The following is a 14859-nucleotide window of genomic DNA, read 5'->3' on the forward strand; positions in this document are numbered from 1 at the left end:
CGTCCCACAATCCCCTGCACCCCGGCCCTCGCAAGATGGCGGTGCTGGGGGCACCGCGGGGCCTGGCGGCCGCAGCCTCCCGCAAGCGGCGGCTGCTGCTCGCCCTGGCCCTGCTGCGCCCGCCGCCCGCCGCCGCCGTCGCTTGCTTCTCTGGGGGAGCAGTGGGGAGCGGACGGCGAGGCGCCCGAGCCGCCCCGGGAGGAGTACAGGTGTGTGGGGGCGCCGGGGCGGGCGGTGAGCGGCTGAGCGGGCGCCGGGGGCTGATGGGGCTGAGGGGTGGGCGGTGAGGGGCTGAGGGAGCCCCGGTGCCCGCACTGCTGCTCCGCCGGCTCTGCGAGCACCGCCCGGTTCGTCCTTGCCTGGCCGGTAGCGGCGCCCGCCGGGCCGGTATCGGTGCCCGCCGCGCGGGGGCCCGGGGCTCCCGGAGGCCGCGACCCGCGGGGACACTCGGGCGGAGCGGCCGCGGGTGTCGTGGGCTCTCTTTGGGGACAGGCATTAAACCCCTCAGTGTCTTTGAGCGGATGTTGAATGTGTGTGTAGTGACTGACGTGTGCTGACGGCTGATTCCGCCGCTACGTGCGGAAAGCAATTGCAGCTGGAATGCGTTCTGTCAGCTCTGGAACGCTGTAATATGCCCTAGTGAATTATTTTTTATTACAAGTAAAGTACTGAGTACTTTATCTCAAAGTAAGTCCAGCTTTCAGTAATTCACGTGCATTTTTCAAAGTGGCTTAAGGAAGTGTATCCCAAAGACTGAGGGAATGAACTTTCATAAACTCAGCTTGTACTTCTGTTTGATAATAAACTTTTTTTATCCTCTCAGATTGCTGCTGTTTATGAGTAACTTTCCTTTGTCACCCTCCTTGATTAGTTTTTCCTGACAGGCAGAATTCTGTCAAGGACTACAGTCAACTTTATGGTACTAGATGAGATGAGCAGGACTGAAAGAGTAAATTCTGGAGGTTTTTATTTTGAAACTTGTGCAAGAGGCTGAGAGCTAGAGTCGATTCAGATCAAATATTTTCCCCATGTATTTGCATACATTAAAGTACACCTGAATACTCAGTATTGTCTGGTGTTCCTGGAGACGTATTTCAGCTGTTAGGGAGCAAACAGCAATGTTATCATTGTGATGAATAGAAGTATAAATTATATTCCTGCTTTCCTTTTGAATGGCTTTATTTTCATGTGAGAAATGCCAGTCCCTGCTGATCAGTTTTAATTGCCACATGTCACTAAATGTGGATTTGCTGCACTAGAAAGTTAATACTACATCTATGGGATATATATGTGTGTGTTCATCTCTTTGGCTTTTTAAATTCTAGGCATTTTTGTGTTAGAAAGTGGTTAATGAATGCATTTTTTAATGGTCTGGTAATGAATTTTCACTTTTGCATCAAGCTCTATTTGGCTGAAAATGAGATTTTGTGAAATGCAAGAGCATTAATTTTATTATACAAAAACTCTTAACCGGAGGCTCAAATTTAAGTATTCTGGACTTTTTGGTTAAAGCCTTTCAGAATTTTGGGACATGGTTTTTCAACCGTTTAGATAAATTTTCTGACAGAGGAAGATGTGCTTTCCTGACAGGAAAGACTTTCCAAAGGGACACGCGTGCTGTGGCACAGTTACACCAGAGCTCCTCAGTGCTGGAGTAAAGCCCCAGCTGGGAGTGAACTCCACAGCCACAGTTCTGCTTTAATTGGTGTAACACAAATAGCAGAGGTTTGTGGCACCAGAGCTGGGTCAGTCAAGAGTTGTGCCTGTTACAGCTCAAGCTGGTGAGCAGTACAGTCATAGCTTAACTCCTTAGGAAAAATGAGATTAAAGATAGGAAGAAGCTCTGGTAAAATGACTGTAAGGGCAAAGTTGTAAGCATTCTTTTTCAAAAAGTTAATTTCAAAGACTTGGCTCTCAGCCTTCTACTCTGCTTTGCATTCACGTGGTACTTGGTCTCCTGACTTCATAGTTCCATGTCCATTGTAGGGGTATTTTTTAAGTTTACAATTAATTGTAAGCCTAACTGTATACAATATATGTATTTTCTATGGCACTTAGTACCATGAGAGTCAAATACAGTAGAGTTGTTTGGGTGTTATTGCAATACTGATTCAATTTTTTTTCCCCCTTACCCTTATATTTTTCAGTAGTTTTGATTAGAGTCTTGCTTTTCTGAGTACTAAGCCACATAACATTTGTATCCTGGAGAGGAAAAAAATCTAAATTTATGGAGGGGAAAAACAGGTTTCAGGAGCTGGGATCAGGCCTCATTTTTTAATATTGAGATCAGCTTGAATTTCCATAACCACAGCTCCTTCAGTTCACCCTCCTGTGGTTGGAGCAGGCAGGGCTTCATCATGTCAAAACTTGTGTTTGGAATTTAGCATCTCTGCTGAGTGGAGAACTCTCATGCTACTCATGTTATGAGTAACTGAATAATTGCTGTTGGGTTTTTTTTCTAGGAAACTTGTGGGGGTTTTTTGTTGTTTGTTTGTTTGGGTTTTTGTAGAAGTTTGCCTATATTCAAAATAAAAGCAATGACAAATTCTGTTTAGTGTAAATGTGGAAATTAAATGAATCTATAAATTAGCTAAATTAGCTAAATGGAAAGAAAATAGCTTTTGACTGGAAGGGTCAAACAGCCAGCCTTTAACTAAGGATAATTATTTTGCTAGGAATCTTTACAAGCAGAGAAATACATTGAGAAGTTTCTTTCAGGGAGAACTTTGGCAGTTGTAGACAGCAGGGCTGTGTAAATTATTGTAACTGTAACAGTACAAAATAGAGGCTTTTTCCTTCCATTATCTTGCCCTTCCAGCTGCTAGTGATAAAGAGCTTGGTCTTCTGCATAACTTAATAATATCCCTTGCTCTGGCAGGGCTTGCAAGAGAAGTTTCGGGTATTTTTGTTACATTTATTTATATTTTACCTTGTTTTTTATTTATTTCTTTTCACCTGGAGCTTGGTCTGTTCTGTAAAATGGCACTGATGTTTATTGTCCAGGCATTTCATGTGTTTGTGTGCATTGCTAAATTCTCTTCTCTGGACTCTGAAGGTGCAAGTGGACAGTCCCTGGCAGTCACCAATCCTCACTGGCAAGTACCTGCTTTGTAAGGGGCTATTTCAAATTCCCTGAATTTTAAAATCCCTTTAGAGAGGCGTTGCTGCTGAGCAGAGCAGCAATCCCATATTGTCTGCCTATAAAAATGGACATCTGAAACTGCTGTGAGGAGGGATGCTCCATCCCTGAAGTGTTCAAGGCCAGGCTGGATGGGCTTGGAGCAGCCTGGTGTCCTGGAAGGTGTCCCTGCCCGTGGCAGAGGGTGACCTTGGATGAGCTTTAAGGTCCCTTCCTTTGCTCTGTACACATCCATCCAAGTGCCCAGAGCAATTGCACATTGGCCACTGGTAAATGTAGCTCAAATTAAGTTTGTATTGTTAATTCTGGTGGCAGTTTAGCCTGTCTTTATACCAGAATATTTCCACCTTTTTCTCTCATTTTCTTCCACCTTTCCTATGCATTATTTCTTTTCTTGCCTTGTAAACTCAGCAGGATTAACTGTGGGACTTAAATGCTGCAGAGGAACTTGAATTCCACCTTCAGTTATCTTTTCTGCTACAGTTAGTTTAAAAAAATCCCCATGAGATGTGTGCAGCATGTCTGGAACACAACGTATCATATTCCAGAGAGAAGCTTCTAAGTGTGGGTTTGACCTTGCACAAATGTGTTTAATCCCTGTTGTTTGTTTGCATTTGTAGTATTTAAACTACTACCCACAGTCATGACACTTTAACAACATGACTTTTATGTGCAATCAGTACTAGACATCTGTTTCATCCTTTAGAGTTTATAGAATCATATCCAAAAATACATTTAAAGAACATAGTGGTGCAGAGTCAGGCATTCAGGAGTTAGGAAATGCCAGAATTCGAGTTCTCTCCATTATTTCTTAAATTCTGAAATAAGCAGGACTTGCTCCTGGTTCTTTAAAGCAATAACCTGCTTCTTTTATGTGTTGGGGTTAGATTAAAGGATGGCTTTTCTTTGTAGTCTTAAGGCTCTTGGGAGCCCTGGTGAGGGAAAGTGGAGTCTCTCAGTCTTCCTGCAGGAAGTGTGGAGAGTGGCAAGGAAAGCTTCAGCCCCTCTCATTTGGGCAGTGTTGCTGTCTGTACTGTGATGGTCAGAGGAATTACCAGTGAAGGAAATTGTTCACCTTGTTTAACTCTTTGTTTCTCTGCTCAGATTTGTCTTTAGCAGGAGCTTGAGGGGAGGATTGAAACCTCCAGTCTTGCAGGCTCAAGACCGAAAATAAGAACAGGTTTTTCTGTGTATCTTGTGCCAGACCTTTAATGTTTTTGCTGACTTAACCCCATGACAGTTCATAGCTTCTTCATAAGAAATCAGGCTATTTATCTAATGCAGTAATTGAGACCAAATCTGCTGCTGTTTCAGTAGAAGTTGTTTCTGTGATGTTTTTTGCTTCATATTTCAGTCAAAAGTGAACTCTGAGAACTTTGAGGTCAAAAGAGCTGGATTTTTAGTAAAACATTTCTATGATGTCCTGTGCATACACTCCAGAAAACAGTAATTAGCTGCTTTCCAATACTGCAGAAGCATATTTTTTCCATTATATTTTCTGTTTATGGCCCTGTCAACATTCCTGTGGAAAATGTCTTGCTCTAGATGGAATCTAGATGGAATCCTCTGTGCTGACACAAAGCTGTTGAGTTAGGAGTGCATGTCCAGAGATGTGCTTTAGAAATGCAGCTGCTTTGTTTAACCCAGGTCTTGGAAATATCAGGATGGTTCACCCAGGCCAGTTAGCCCTACTAAATGCAAAGTGTATCATTATGATATTCACTCTTTCTCTGTATATAATGTCATAAATAGAAATATTTAGAATAGCAGTTCCATGTGATAACTTGTTGAGAAATGGTTTTAATTTTCTTTGAAATGACTCATGAAATTATTACTTGAGATGTGTGTCTTAGGAAGAAAAGGATGTTTAAGGCAAAGTTTAAAATATATGATGGTGCTGCTGTTTGTCAAGTTTAAAATTACCTTTTTTTTATTATCAAGTTCCTTTTTTTCCTGTTTTTCCTTTGCCATGGGCTGGTGAGCAGCTCTTTGGCTCTTTTCTCTTGGTGTGATTGTTATATGAAGTGAGGGGTATGGTTAATTCTGTAACAGAGCAGTGAAAGATGTAATACTGAGTGTCAGAGCTGATGTGGCACCCTCAGTGCTGACCAGGAGAGCTCCCTGTGTTTTGCCATGGGGAAGCACTGTCAGCCAGTCCCTCTGAGGAAAAGGCTCCTTTTAAACTATTTTGGCCCTTTAAAACAAAAAAATATGGAATGCTCTGCCAGGTAACGTGTGGAGCGTCGTGCAGTTGGTGCCAGCTGTGGATTGCATTGCAGGATCTGTGAATATTGCATCTATTGTGTCCTGATAACCTAGAACTTGCTGCCAGCCCTGCTCCACTTCCTCGTAGTCCCAGTGCTTGCCAGGCAAAAGCTGTAGCTTGGATTTGCCTTCTGGAGACAAGCATAGCATGAGCTGAGCTAAGAGGAATTGGGAATGGCAGAACCCATAAGCATAAAAGTAACATTTTTTAATGAAAAACAGGACAAAAGACTGAAAGAATTCAGAAGACAACCTGAGAGAAAATTAAAATGAGAGGAAAGGGAAAGCTGGGCTTTTGTTGTACAGAAGAAACAAAGTCTGATGAGAGTGGGGATTCAGGGAAGGGAAATTCAGTTCATTGTCACTGAGCATTTCTGATGTGTGAATGTAATTTATTTTACAGCTGCTCCCCACCAATTTTCTTTTTCTTTGGTCAGTTGTTAAAAAACAAAGCCATCTGCCTTCTTTTCATGTTATGCTTGTTTACATAAACTAGATGAATATTCTCTGAATTTGTGAAGTGCATGTTCTGCATGACTGTGTTTTCATTTCTCTTTTTTTTCTTTTTTCCTCCTGTTTTATTCTGTAGATTCCACCAATCTGCAGGCAAGGATCATGGCACAGTCTGGGAGGGAATTATTCAAGACCATTATTGGAGCATTCAGAGGTGGGTATAAATTGTTCTTCCAACTTGCAGGTCATGAGAAACTTAAGCCTTTGGAGAATCTTTCAACTTAGGCTGCTGTTACTTGAATTTTTTTTTATTTAACTATTTACAGTTCTGAAGTTAAATGGCAATTTATGTTTCTGTCCCTAGAAATCTTTTTGAATCTCTGCAAACTAATTGTAACACAATAACTTCAGAAAAGTGGTCTTAAAAGTGTGGGTTTTTGTGGTGATCTTTAGATTCATTTATTAAGCACAGAAAATACCCTGTGAGTTTTCATTCAATATGTAGGGCTTTATTCCTTCAAAATTCTGCTTAGGTTGTAGGATATTCTCATTATGAGTGCCAGGATGTCAGGCTCTTACTCCTGTGAGGTCTGATTCCCTTAAAAGCAGTGCAGACACAGGGAAGATGCAATTTTTCCTGTTTGTGGAAGAATTGACACATTTCTGAGTAGCACACTTGTTTGAATGAAGCTGAGAAATGTCCAAGTCTTGCCTTTTTTTTTTTTTTTTTTTTCTTTTAAAATAATAACCACTCATACCTGACTTAAGTACCTAAAATCTTTTGAGGGTCATTATGACTTTAAAGCATGAAATCTACTTAGGCTGGCTTTTTTTTGATGCTTTACTTTAAAATGTGAAAAGTGACATTTTGATTTGGGAAACCCTGGGGTCTGCTATCAACCAACATACATAAAATAAGATTGCTAATGAGCTTTTACATAACTTGAACCTAGAAATTGTCAACATGTAGCAAATCTTTTAAACAAAAAGCAGATTCTTTTTTGAAAAGCTTTAACAGGTCCATTGTTTGTGGCAGGCACTTTGAACTTGGAAAAATGCCTGGTGGTAGTGAGTTGTTATTTTTTAGTACATCTACATGCACAAAATAAATTCAGAAATTTTCTCCAGGGTATCTTGGCTACATGCTAAGAGAAGTGAGCATTTGTTTTTAACAAGCAGGTTCTTTTCCAAACTACCCCTGTAGGCAGGGGCAGGACCTCTGGAATGGGATAACATGTTCCCATTCCCATCCTGGGAGGAAAGACAAGTGTGAAGCAAATTCATCTATTTCTTTTGCCCTCAAGTAAAGTTACTCTTACATACATGGAGAGAGTATTATTGCTTAAATGTGTTCCACTTTACATATTAATGTGCCTGAGTATGGGTATCCTCCAAAACCTCAAGGTTCTTCTGTGTTCAGTTCATTTTCAATATTTAAGGATCTGTTCTCTTTCCCTCCTGGCTGCTTGGAACATGCTCTTTGCTGCTAGGATTATTATATCCCTTTTTTATTATTGTTTTCTTAAGTAGGGCAAGGCTTTTAGAGGAAGGTGAGATCTTTTATTAAAACAAGTTTAAACTGTTTGACAATGAGGGAGGTAAAACAAGCCAGTAGTTCTTTCTTCTGGCTTTTATGTGCCTGTTTCCTGAGGTTCTTGCAAATTGACTTTTCATTTTCAAACAGATCTTGCCCAGGTGGCAACTGATGGAGAAGAGGATGTGTTGGCATGGCCATGCTGGTGGAGGGCTTCACACAGATCCAAAGGAAGGGGTAAAACTTGCTCAATTATTATTGCTTTTTAAATAAAAAAATGCTATCAGCTTCCCAGAAAAACCTAAACCTAAAAACTGAAGACCTCAAGCAGCAATTTGTCCAAAATTCTCTTGGTATAAATATTGTAGTAGATTCTGTTAAAGTGTCAGTGTAGACTTGCTAGCTCTTAAATCACCAAATGTTTGTGATAATGGTGTTGAAGGGCTTTATTTATTTTTTAAAAATACCATTTTACTGTTACACCCTCCCTTGAAACTGCCCTGGATTAGATTCTTTTGATGGAAAATGTTTTCTTGTCATTCACTAGTCTGTTGATCTTGTTTGTGACTGATATTTGCCTGTGACTTGGCAGACAGGATAGTGGAAATCAACTCATGGGTTATTGCATCAGTTGGTAAAATCTCACTTGAAATAGGAGGGGAGAGAAGCAATTAAACTGTGTGTATTTTTACTTGGAATTAATGGTAATACTTCTGGTATATTTTGACTGTATTTCTATTCAGGGAGCACATTAAAGTAATGATGATGTTATATGAGGAGAAGCAGGATCTTTTATTAGACCAAATGATTACAATCAGAAAATGAGGCAAAATTTTGGTTAAAACAGGACAGTAGCAACTGTGTGATTAAAATTGCCAAATCAAAGCTCTTGAGTGTACAGAGCTTCCATCTTCTCATTTCCTGGGCACAATTATTTCTGATGCTTTGTGTATTTGCAGAATCATCCTGTGTGAATGGTTATAACTTGTTCAAGCCTGGGTGGAATCTTCCCTAAAATTAATGAAGACCACATTGATGACAAACTGAATTTTCAGTTTCAGAATCCAGGTTTTCCTGGTTTAACTGTTCTGAGGATGTCTCTCCTACAGCCTCAGTTGTAAAGAAATTGAAGAGTTCAATTTAGGATTTTCTTTCAAGTTTTCATCTGAGAGTTGTCCCTTCATTGAATCCAGACCTGTTTGTGCTACAGGCAGGAGTCAGGAGAGGTGTATGTTTTATAGTGAGAGGGAATTTCATAACCTGAGGTGTAGCCAGCTTGTTTTAGTAAACATCTGTGATCTTTTCTGCGTGAGGCACAGGGGGAAACAAAATAATTGGCTGTCTCTAGTCGTAGGTACCAGGGCTCTGCATGTAATGTTAACTTCAGACTCATTTTAAGGCCCTCCTTGCAACAGGTGTAAGCCCTTTTCAGAGATTTCCTGGGCAAAACAGACTTCAAACCTATCTGAGTCTCCTTCTCTGTTTCACATATTTAAATTCCAGGGTTTTCTCTGGTCAGAAAGGAAATGGAAGGTTCTGTTTACCACAACATAAATAACCTTAAGGGATGTGGGATGTTTCTTAACACTAAAACTCACTAGCAATATGTTATCCAAAAAATTTGATGCCAGATGATATTATTTTAATTTGCTGGCAGTGTAAAATTCCATTGGCATTCTCCCTTCAGCCTCTACTTGCAACTATTCCTGTATAAATCAATCTCTTAACTTCTTTATTCCAATAAAGGCAGCTGAAACGTGGTTAATACAGGACATGGTCAGTTAAGGCTGTTGTCTAACCAAACAAATACCAGCTGTCCAGGAGAAAGCAGCAAGGACCAGCTGTGGAAGAGGTGAAAGGTGTGAGGAATGGAAAAAACTGGGGTAATGTTGGGTTTGCCAGGAATTTCTCAGCAAAACTGAAGGGAAGGAAATGCTCTGCTGCTCCAAGTGCAGTTCCTGTATCTCATGTGTCCTTGCACTTGTATCAGTGGGTAAAAATACTGGCACCCCATTTACTACATGTTTTTCCCCTAGGATTATACTTTAGGAGAACTGCAGGTGAGGTATCTGTCAGCTTTATTGCACCTTTCCCTGTTCCAGATTTTTTGTGACAAACCAGGCTGTTTATTCTGGCTTTGGGAGTGACATTTTAAATTGCCCCTTTTACAGCAGCTTCTGCAGGTACAGAACTGAACCCTAAGAATGAGCACAGAGTGAAGGGCACATTACCTTCATCTCACATGTAACCACTAAAGAAACTTGCACTTTTTAAAATTCCAAGATAACTTTTACAGCAGTGGCTGCTATGCTGAGTGCTGAGATCAGAACTGATCTTTACCAGCTTTGGGAGATTTTTTGGTGCTGGTTGGGAGAATAACCTCGTGCAGGGGGAGAAACTTCTGCTGGCACAATAAAAGGGATGATAGAGCTCCCTGAGGGAGCACACAGGGAGCCAGAATTGTGTCTTTCTCTCTTCATCAGCAGTGACAGCTTAAATTCAAGTCAAACTACCACTTTCTTGTATCCCACTTCTGACAGCTCATCATCCTGGCACAGGCTTTATCCACCAAGTGACAGGGTCAGCCCAGTGAATGCCTTGCAGTGCTCAATAACCATGGAGATGATGAAGAGGACTTATGGCTTTCTTTTTTTCCTCCTCTTTAGGTATTTTAAAAGGTCCAGAACCTGGATGGGATGGGTAGAAGGGGCAGGAAGTTGGTCAGTGGTCATTCTTTTGCAAATAACCTTCAGTATTGCACAGAGTGTTTTAAAACCGTGCTGCCATTCAAAGAGAGGAAAAGGCTTTCCTTCTTTGCCCCTGCTGTATTAGATTTATAATATTTTTCCTTCCATTTCTTGCATTTCTGTAGAAATAGACCTGTAAAGAAAATGCAAAGCATTACTACCATTTAAAAGGAGGTAAAATATATTCATCTCTTAACCTTTTTATGTACCTCAGAGAATCAAAAAAGGGCCTGAGTCCATTGAACAGATTGCTCATTTTAATTCTTAATGTTGCCACTTGCATATTTAAACAATTTTTTACCTCATGTTTCTGTACAACACTAACATTTATTTCATGGTAAACTTTGATGTAATATGTGTACATTTTGCCTCCTTTGATATTTCTTCTTGTTCCTTTGCAAGGCCTTTGGCAAGTGAGTGGCTGCCTCCTGACTTTCTTCTAAATGGATTTGCTTCTGTCACCCTTCAGAGCCATGAAAAAAGGAAATAGATTCCTTGTTTGCAGCCAATATATTTTGTTCCTTTTAATGGGTTTTCTGTGCAAAGTCTGCCTAGCCAATAGCTACATATAATTAGAACTGCTCTGATTGCACTTTTGTATCTTTTGTGGTAATGTGGTACCAATTTTTTTTTAACTTCCTTTTAACCTGTAAGTGGTGATCAAAGATATTTTCCACGTGTTTGAACTGCTTTTTATGCATGTCCTTGGTTCAAATGGAAGTTTCATGTGTATGCTGCAGCAGATATCTCCATCTTTTAAGTGGGTAGGACACAACAGAGGCACTTTTGCATCCTCTCTCCACTGACAAATCTTCCATATACCCATTTTTTAAAAGTACTTTGAAATGTGCTTATCCTGTGTAATGTTCCAGTACATTTGCAGTGACATTTGGTGACAAAATGCCTTGGTTTTGCTTGAAGCTGTGACTAGAAAAACTGAGATGAATTTCCTGATGCTTTTAAAAGTTTACCTTTATAGGATTGGTTTCCCTGGTTGCCTCAGCAATTTTACCTTTTAACAGACCTCTCCTTTCTTGCTTATTCACCCCAGACCTTAACAGAGAATTTCATTTCTAATTTGGTTGATCCTCAAACAGTAAGATTTATTATAATACTCCCCCTTCCTACTGACTTTTGTCACAAGAGTCATCTTTGAAAGGTGTGCAATAACTTTTGTTTCCCTCCCTCCTCCCCATTACAAAATATTGCCTGAAATGGGGAGATTAGCTGCCCTTGCTGCCTCCTTTCTCTCCTAGATAACCCTCGTGTCTTTCAGGTTAACCCCAGCATAGCCAGCACAGAAAAATGAGTTGTTGATACTTGTGCTCTGTGTTGCTGCACATCCTCTTGTTCTCAATTAGGAAGCTTGGTTTAGACTGCTGATAATTTAGCTTGGGAGTTCAGTGGGATTATGCATTGCTGCAAAAAAAAAATACAGCAAGCAAACCCAACAACAGAAAATAACCCCAAAGCAAAACTTAAAATAAACCCAAACAGAAAAAGTAGTGTTTTTCAACTGTCTTGTTAAATGGATTGTGCTCTTACTTGGAGCAAAATTTGAGATTTGGAGGAGAACCTATTTTAAGAATTCAGTTAAAATTGATAGCATCAGTTAAGCCAACACGTGGCCATGTACATCTTCTGCCTTGTGAAGCCTGATTATCCAGTGTCAGGGAATGTTCTCCAAACTGTCTGTTTACTGTGGACCTTTCAGGCTTCTTGCCTTAGTTATTTTGTTAATTTGTTAATTTTTTTGCATTTCTCTCCTGCTATTTTAAAACATCCTCCAAAAAAAGAAATAGCAAGCCCTTGAATTTTGTACAGCAATCTTGAGGAGATAAAAAGAAGGGTCAGTTAGTTTGTTCTGTGAAGTATTTAAAGATGGGGAATTGTGGCTTTCTCTGTTTCAGTTGCCGCCAGCCAGGCTTGCACTCTGGAGAACATGGAACATTTTAATGGCATGTCATGGATATAAACCTAAAAACTTCCACCTTGAAATGTTCATAGGCAGTCCTAGTCTCAGGCATTGTCAAGTGTCTGTTTCCTACCAAATAAAATACAGAAGTGATCCAAATGTATAAGATACATTCTAATGTATAGTTACTTTACTTCCCAAGTGTCTTTGTAAGGCAGTGCCTTTGTTTGTCCTTCCCCAGCTGAAGGAGATCGATGCCAAGAAGATCATCCGGGCCATGCTGTCCTACGTGTGGCCCAAGGACCGGCCCGACCTGCGCGCCAGGGTCGCCCTCTCCCTGGGCTTCCTGGCCAGTGCCAAGGTAAGAGCAGATACTTGCTGTACTCTCACAGTTGCTGCTCATCTGTGCAAGGAATCATTTTCTTTTCTAGTATTTAAAGGCTGTTACACTATTAAGATGTCTGGGTTCTTCACAGGAACATATACAAGAAATGATAGATTGGATTTCAGAAGAGGGTACATCTGTAGGGAATACCCATGTGCATGTTTAGAAAGGTGATGATGGCAACTAGAATTTTTATTTCCCTTGATCTCATTAGTTTAGCTCAGGATTTTCCATTTCTGGTTAATTATTTACCTCCGAAATTACAGGAAATGGGAGTTAGAGGCTGTTCTTCTCTCCTTGTGTGGTGCTGTCAGACAGGATTTCTTCAAGGCTCTGTGCCCATTCCTAACCCTGAACTTGATCAATGTGGTAGTGCCTATTCACAGGTCTTGCTGTGCTGTGGAAAGGGGATTTAAGCTCCAGTCAGTTGATATTTCTCTGTGAGACAACAGAGGAATTCATTGTTTTGGGGACTCCTCTGGTGTCCAAATATGAGAGAAGCTCTGTAACCTTTTGTATTTAACAGCTCTGCTTTCATTCAAATGATTTTCATGTAGTCTTTGATTATGAAGTGGAGGATTGCTCTTACTTTTATTTCATTATGTGAAAGGATCCTCTGTATTCTTACCTGCAACAACATTAGTGTTTATTTGTTCTTTCAAAGAATTTGGAATGCAAAAGTGTTCTGCAGATTAAAAGGGGATATAATTCAAATTCTGTACAAACCTGGTAGAAATAGTTCAGAAGAGCAAATGTTAGCTTCCTTTTGCTTTAAATTAAAAAAAAAAAGAAATATTTGATTGCAAAATACTGGGAGGAAGTTTTGTGAATTCCATTGAGACATACAGCTCAGCTGGGTTGCTTTTAAGTACAGCAATTTTAACCAAACATAAAGCTAATATTAGCACTCAGCACCATTGCCATGTTATGAAAAGAGAGAAGAAATAAATTTCAGCTCTGTAGGTGTTAAAAGAGGAGTGCTTGGGAGAAAAATGTGCTCATTTCTGTGAGCTGAAGCTGGTTTACAGTGCTTTCTCAAGAGGTTTTATCTCTCAGGTACTTATGGGTACTGTCTCCAGCAGATACTTGGGTTGTGCTGCTGTTCAGGATGTTGCTGATAATGCAGGTGATGACATGGCTGGACTGTGCAAGTGAGCTTCCCCCCTTTTTGTGTGCCTGGGCAAAACACACAGCAATGCTTTCCGCTGCCTTTTAAAACTCTGGGGAAAACTCTGCTCAAAATGCAGATGCCTTGAGGTTTTGTGATGTGGATCTACCAGGTGGAAATTAAAATCATTCTCACTTCCTTTTAAAAGACTTTTATTAGTAATGTTAATGATAATCTGAAGGCAATTTAAAATGTTTGTAGTATTTTTCCTGTTCTTCTCCCCCTTCCCTATGCTCTAATTTGTAGTGTTAAATGGATAAGATGGAGAATGTGAATCCAGCCTCTAATCCTGCATGTGGCAGCACTGTACCTTGCCTTCCAGAAGCCTTATTAATGTTTCAAGCAGCTTTTTGGGGTGTTAAGAAAACAAAATTGATGACCAGGATACCTTGACTCTTGCAAATAGCTCTGTATTTGGTGTAAAAAAGAGCTATTATATTTCTAGTGGGAGAGAGAGATGTTTCCCCCAGCAGAAAATCATTGAATTGCTGTTTGGGGGAGTAACTGGTGTTTGGATCTTTTAAGTGTTCTCTTAAGTTTCCCACTTTATATTTGTACAAGGCAGCCCAGAAGCCCTGATGTCCAGAGCAGCTTCTCAGAAGAAAAGCAGAAAACCTGTTGAGCTTTGCTCTGGTTTTAGGAGATGCTTGTTAAAGCAGAAGTGTTTTGTGAGAATGTTTGTTTGGGCAAACAAGGATTTCATTGGGAAAACACACAGCAAGCTCTCTATGGAAAAGAAATATCATAACTGGCAGGGCTGAAAAATTTTATGGATGTCTTCTCGCTGTTCTTTGCTACTGTTCTTCGTCATTACAAAGCTGTGTTGGATAAATTCTAATTAAGGGGTTACCCCTCATCTTAGGAGCTGTGCTCACTCTTCCTTCGTAGGAAGAGCTTTTCTTGAATTGCTTCATACTTTACACATTGTAAGTGTGTGTGTATCAGTGTGACACAAGTGATGTGCAATAGTTTATTCAGAGTTGTAGTGAGTCTGTCACATCTTTGAGCCCTGAACATCTGCTGCCCTTCCAGAGCACACAAAAGGTCACTTTGTCCTGGAGAAAATGCAGTACAAAGTAGTTTACCTGTATCTTTCCTGGACCATGTGTAATTGTGTGTGGTTTCCTCATTATCCCATTTGGGAGCCCTTTGTTCTGGTTGCTTGTGAGGTTAATTACAATGCACTCCACAGACCACACAAGCTGTTTGTTAAGGTTTTTCTGCTATATAATTGTGTCAGCACAGGAACACCA

General features: G+C 40.4%; 1 protein-coding gene across 1 annotated transcript in view; it reads left to right on the forward strand.

Moving 5' to 3' along the window:
- ABCB7 (ATP binding cassette subfamily B member 7) overlaps positions 1 to 14859 on the forward strand; it is a 35014-nt gene continuing 20155 nt past the window's right edge. Inside the window, exons 1-4 of the mRNA XM_030228850.2 lie at positions 1 to 209; positions 5994 to 6071; positions 7542 to 7628; positions 12295 to 12414. Coding sequence (XP_030084710.1) covers positions 36 to 209; positions 5994 to 6071; positions 7542 to 7628; positions 12295 to 12414 — 459 coding nt within the window. The 5' untranslated portion in view covers positions 1 to 35. The remainder of the gene's footprint in view (positions 210 to 5993; positions 6072 to 7541; positions 7629 to 12294; positions 12415 to 14859) is intronic.

This window comes from Serinus canaria, chromosome 4A (assembly GCF_022539315.1).
Source record: "Serinus canaria isolate serCan28SL12 chromosome 4A, serCan2020, whole genome shotgun sequence".
NCBI classification, from domain to species: domain Eukaryota; kingdom Metazoa; phylum Chordata; class Aves; order Passeriformes; family Fringillidae; genus Serinus; species Serinus canaria.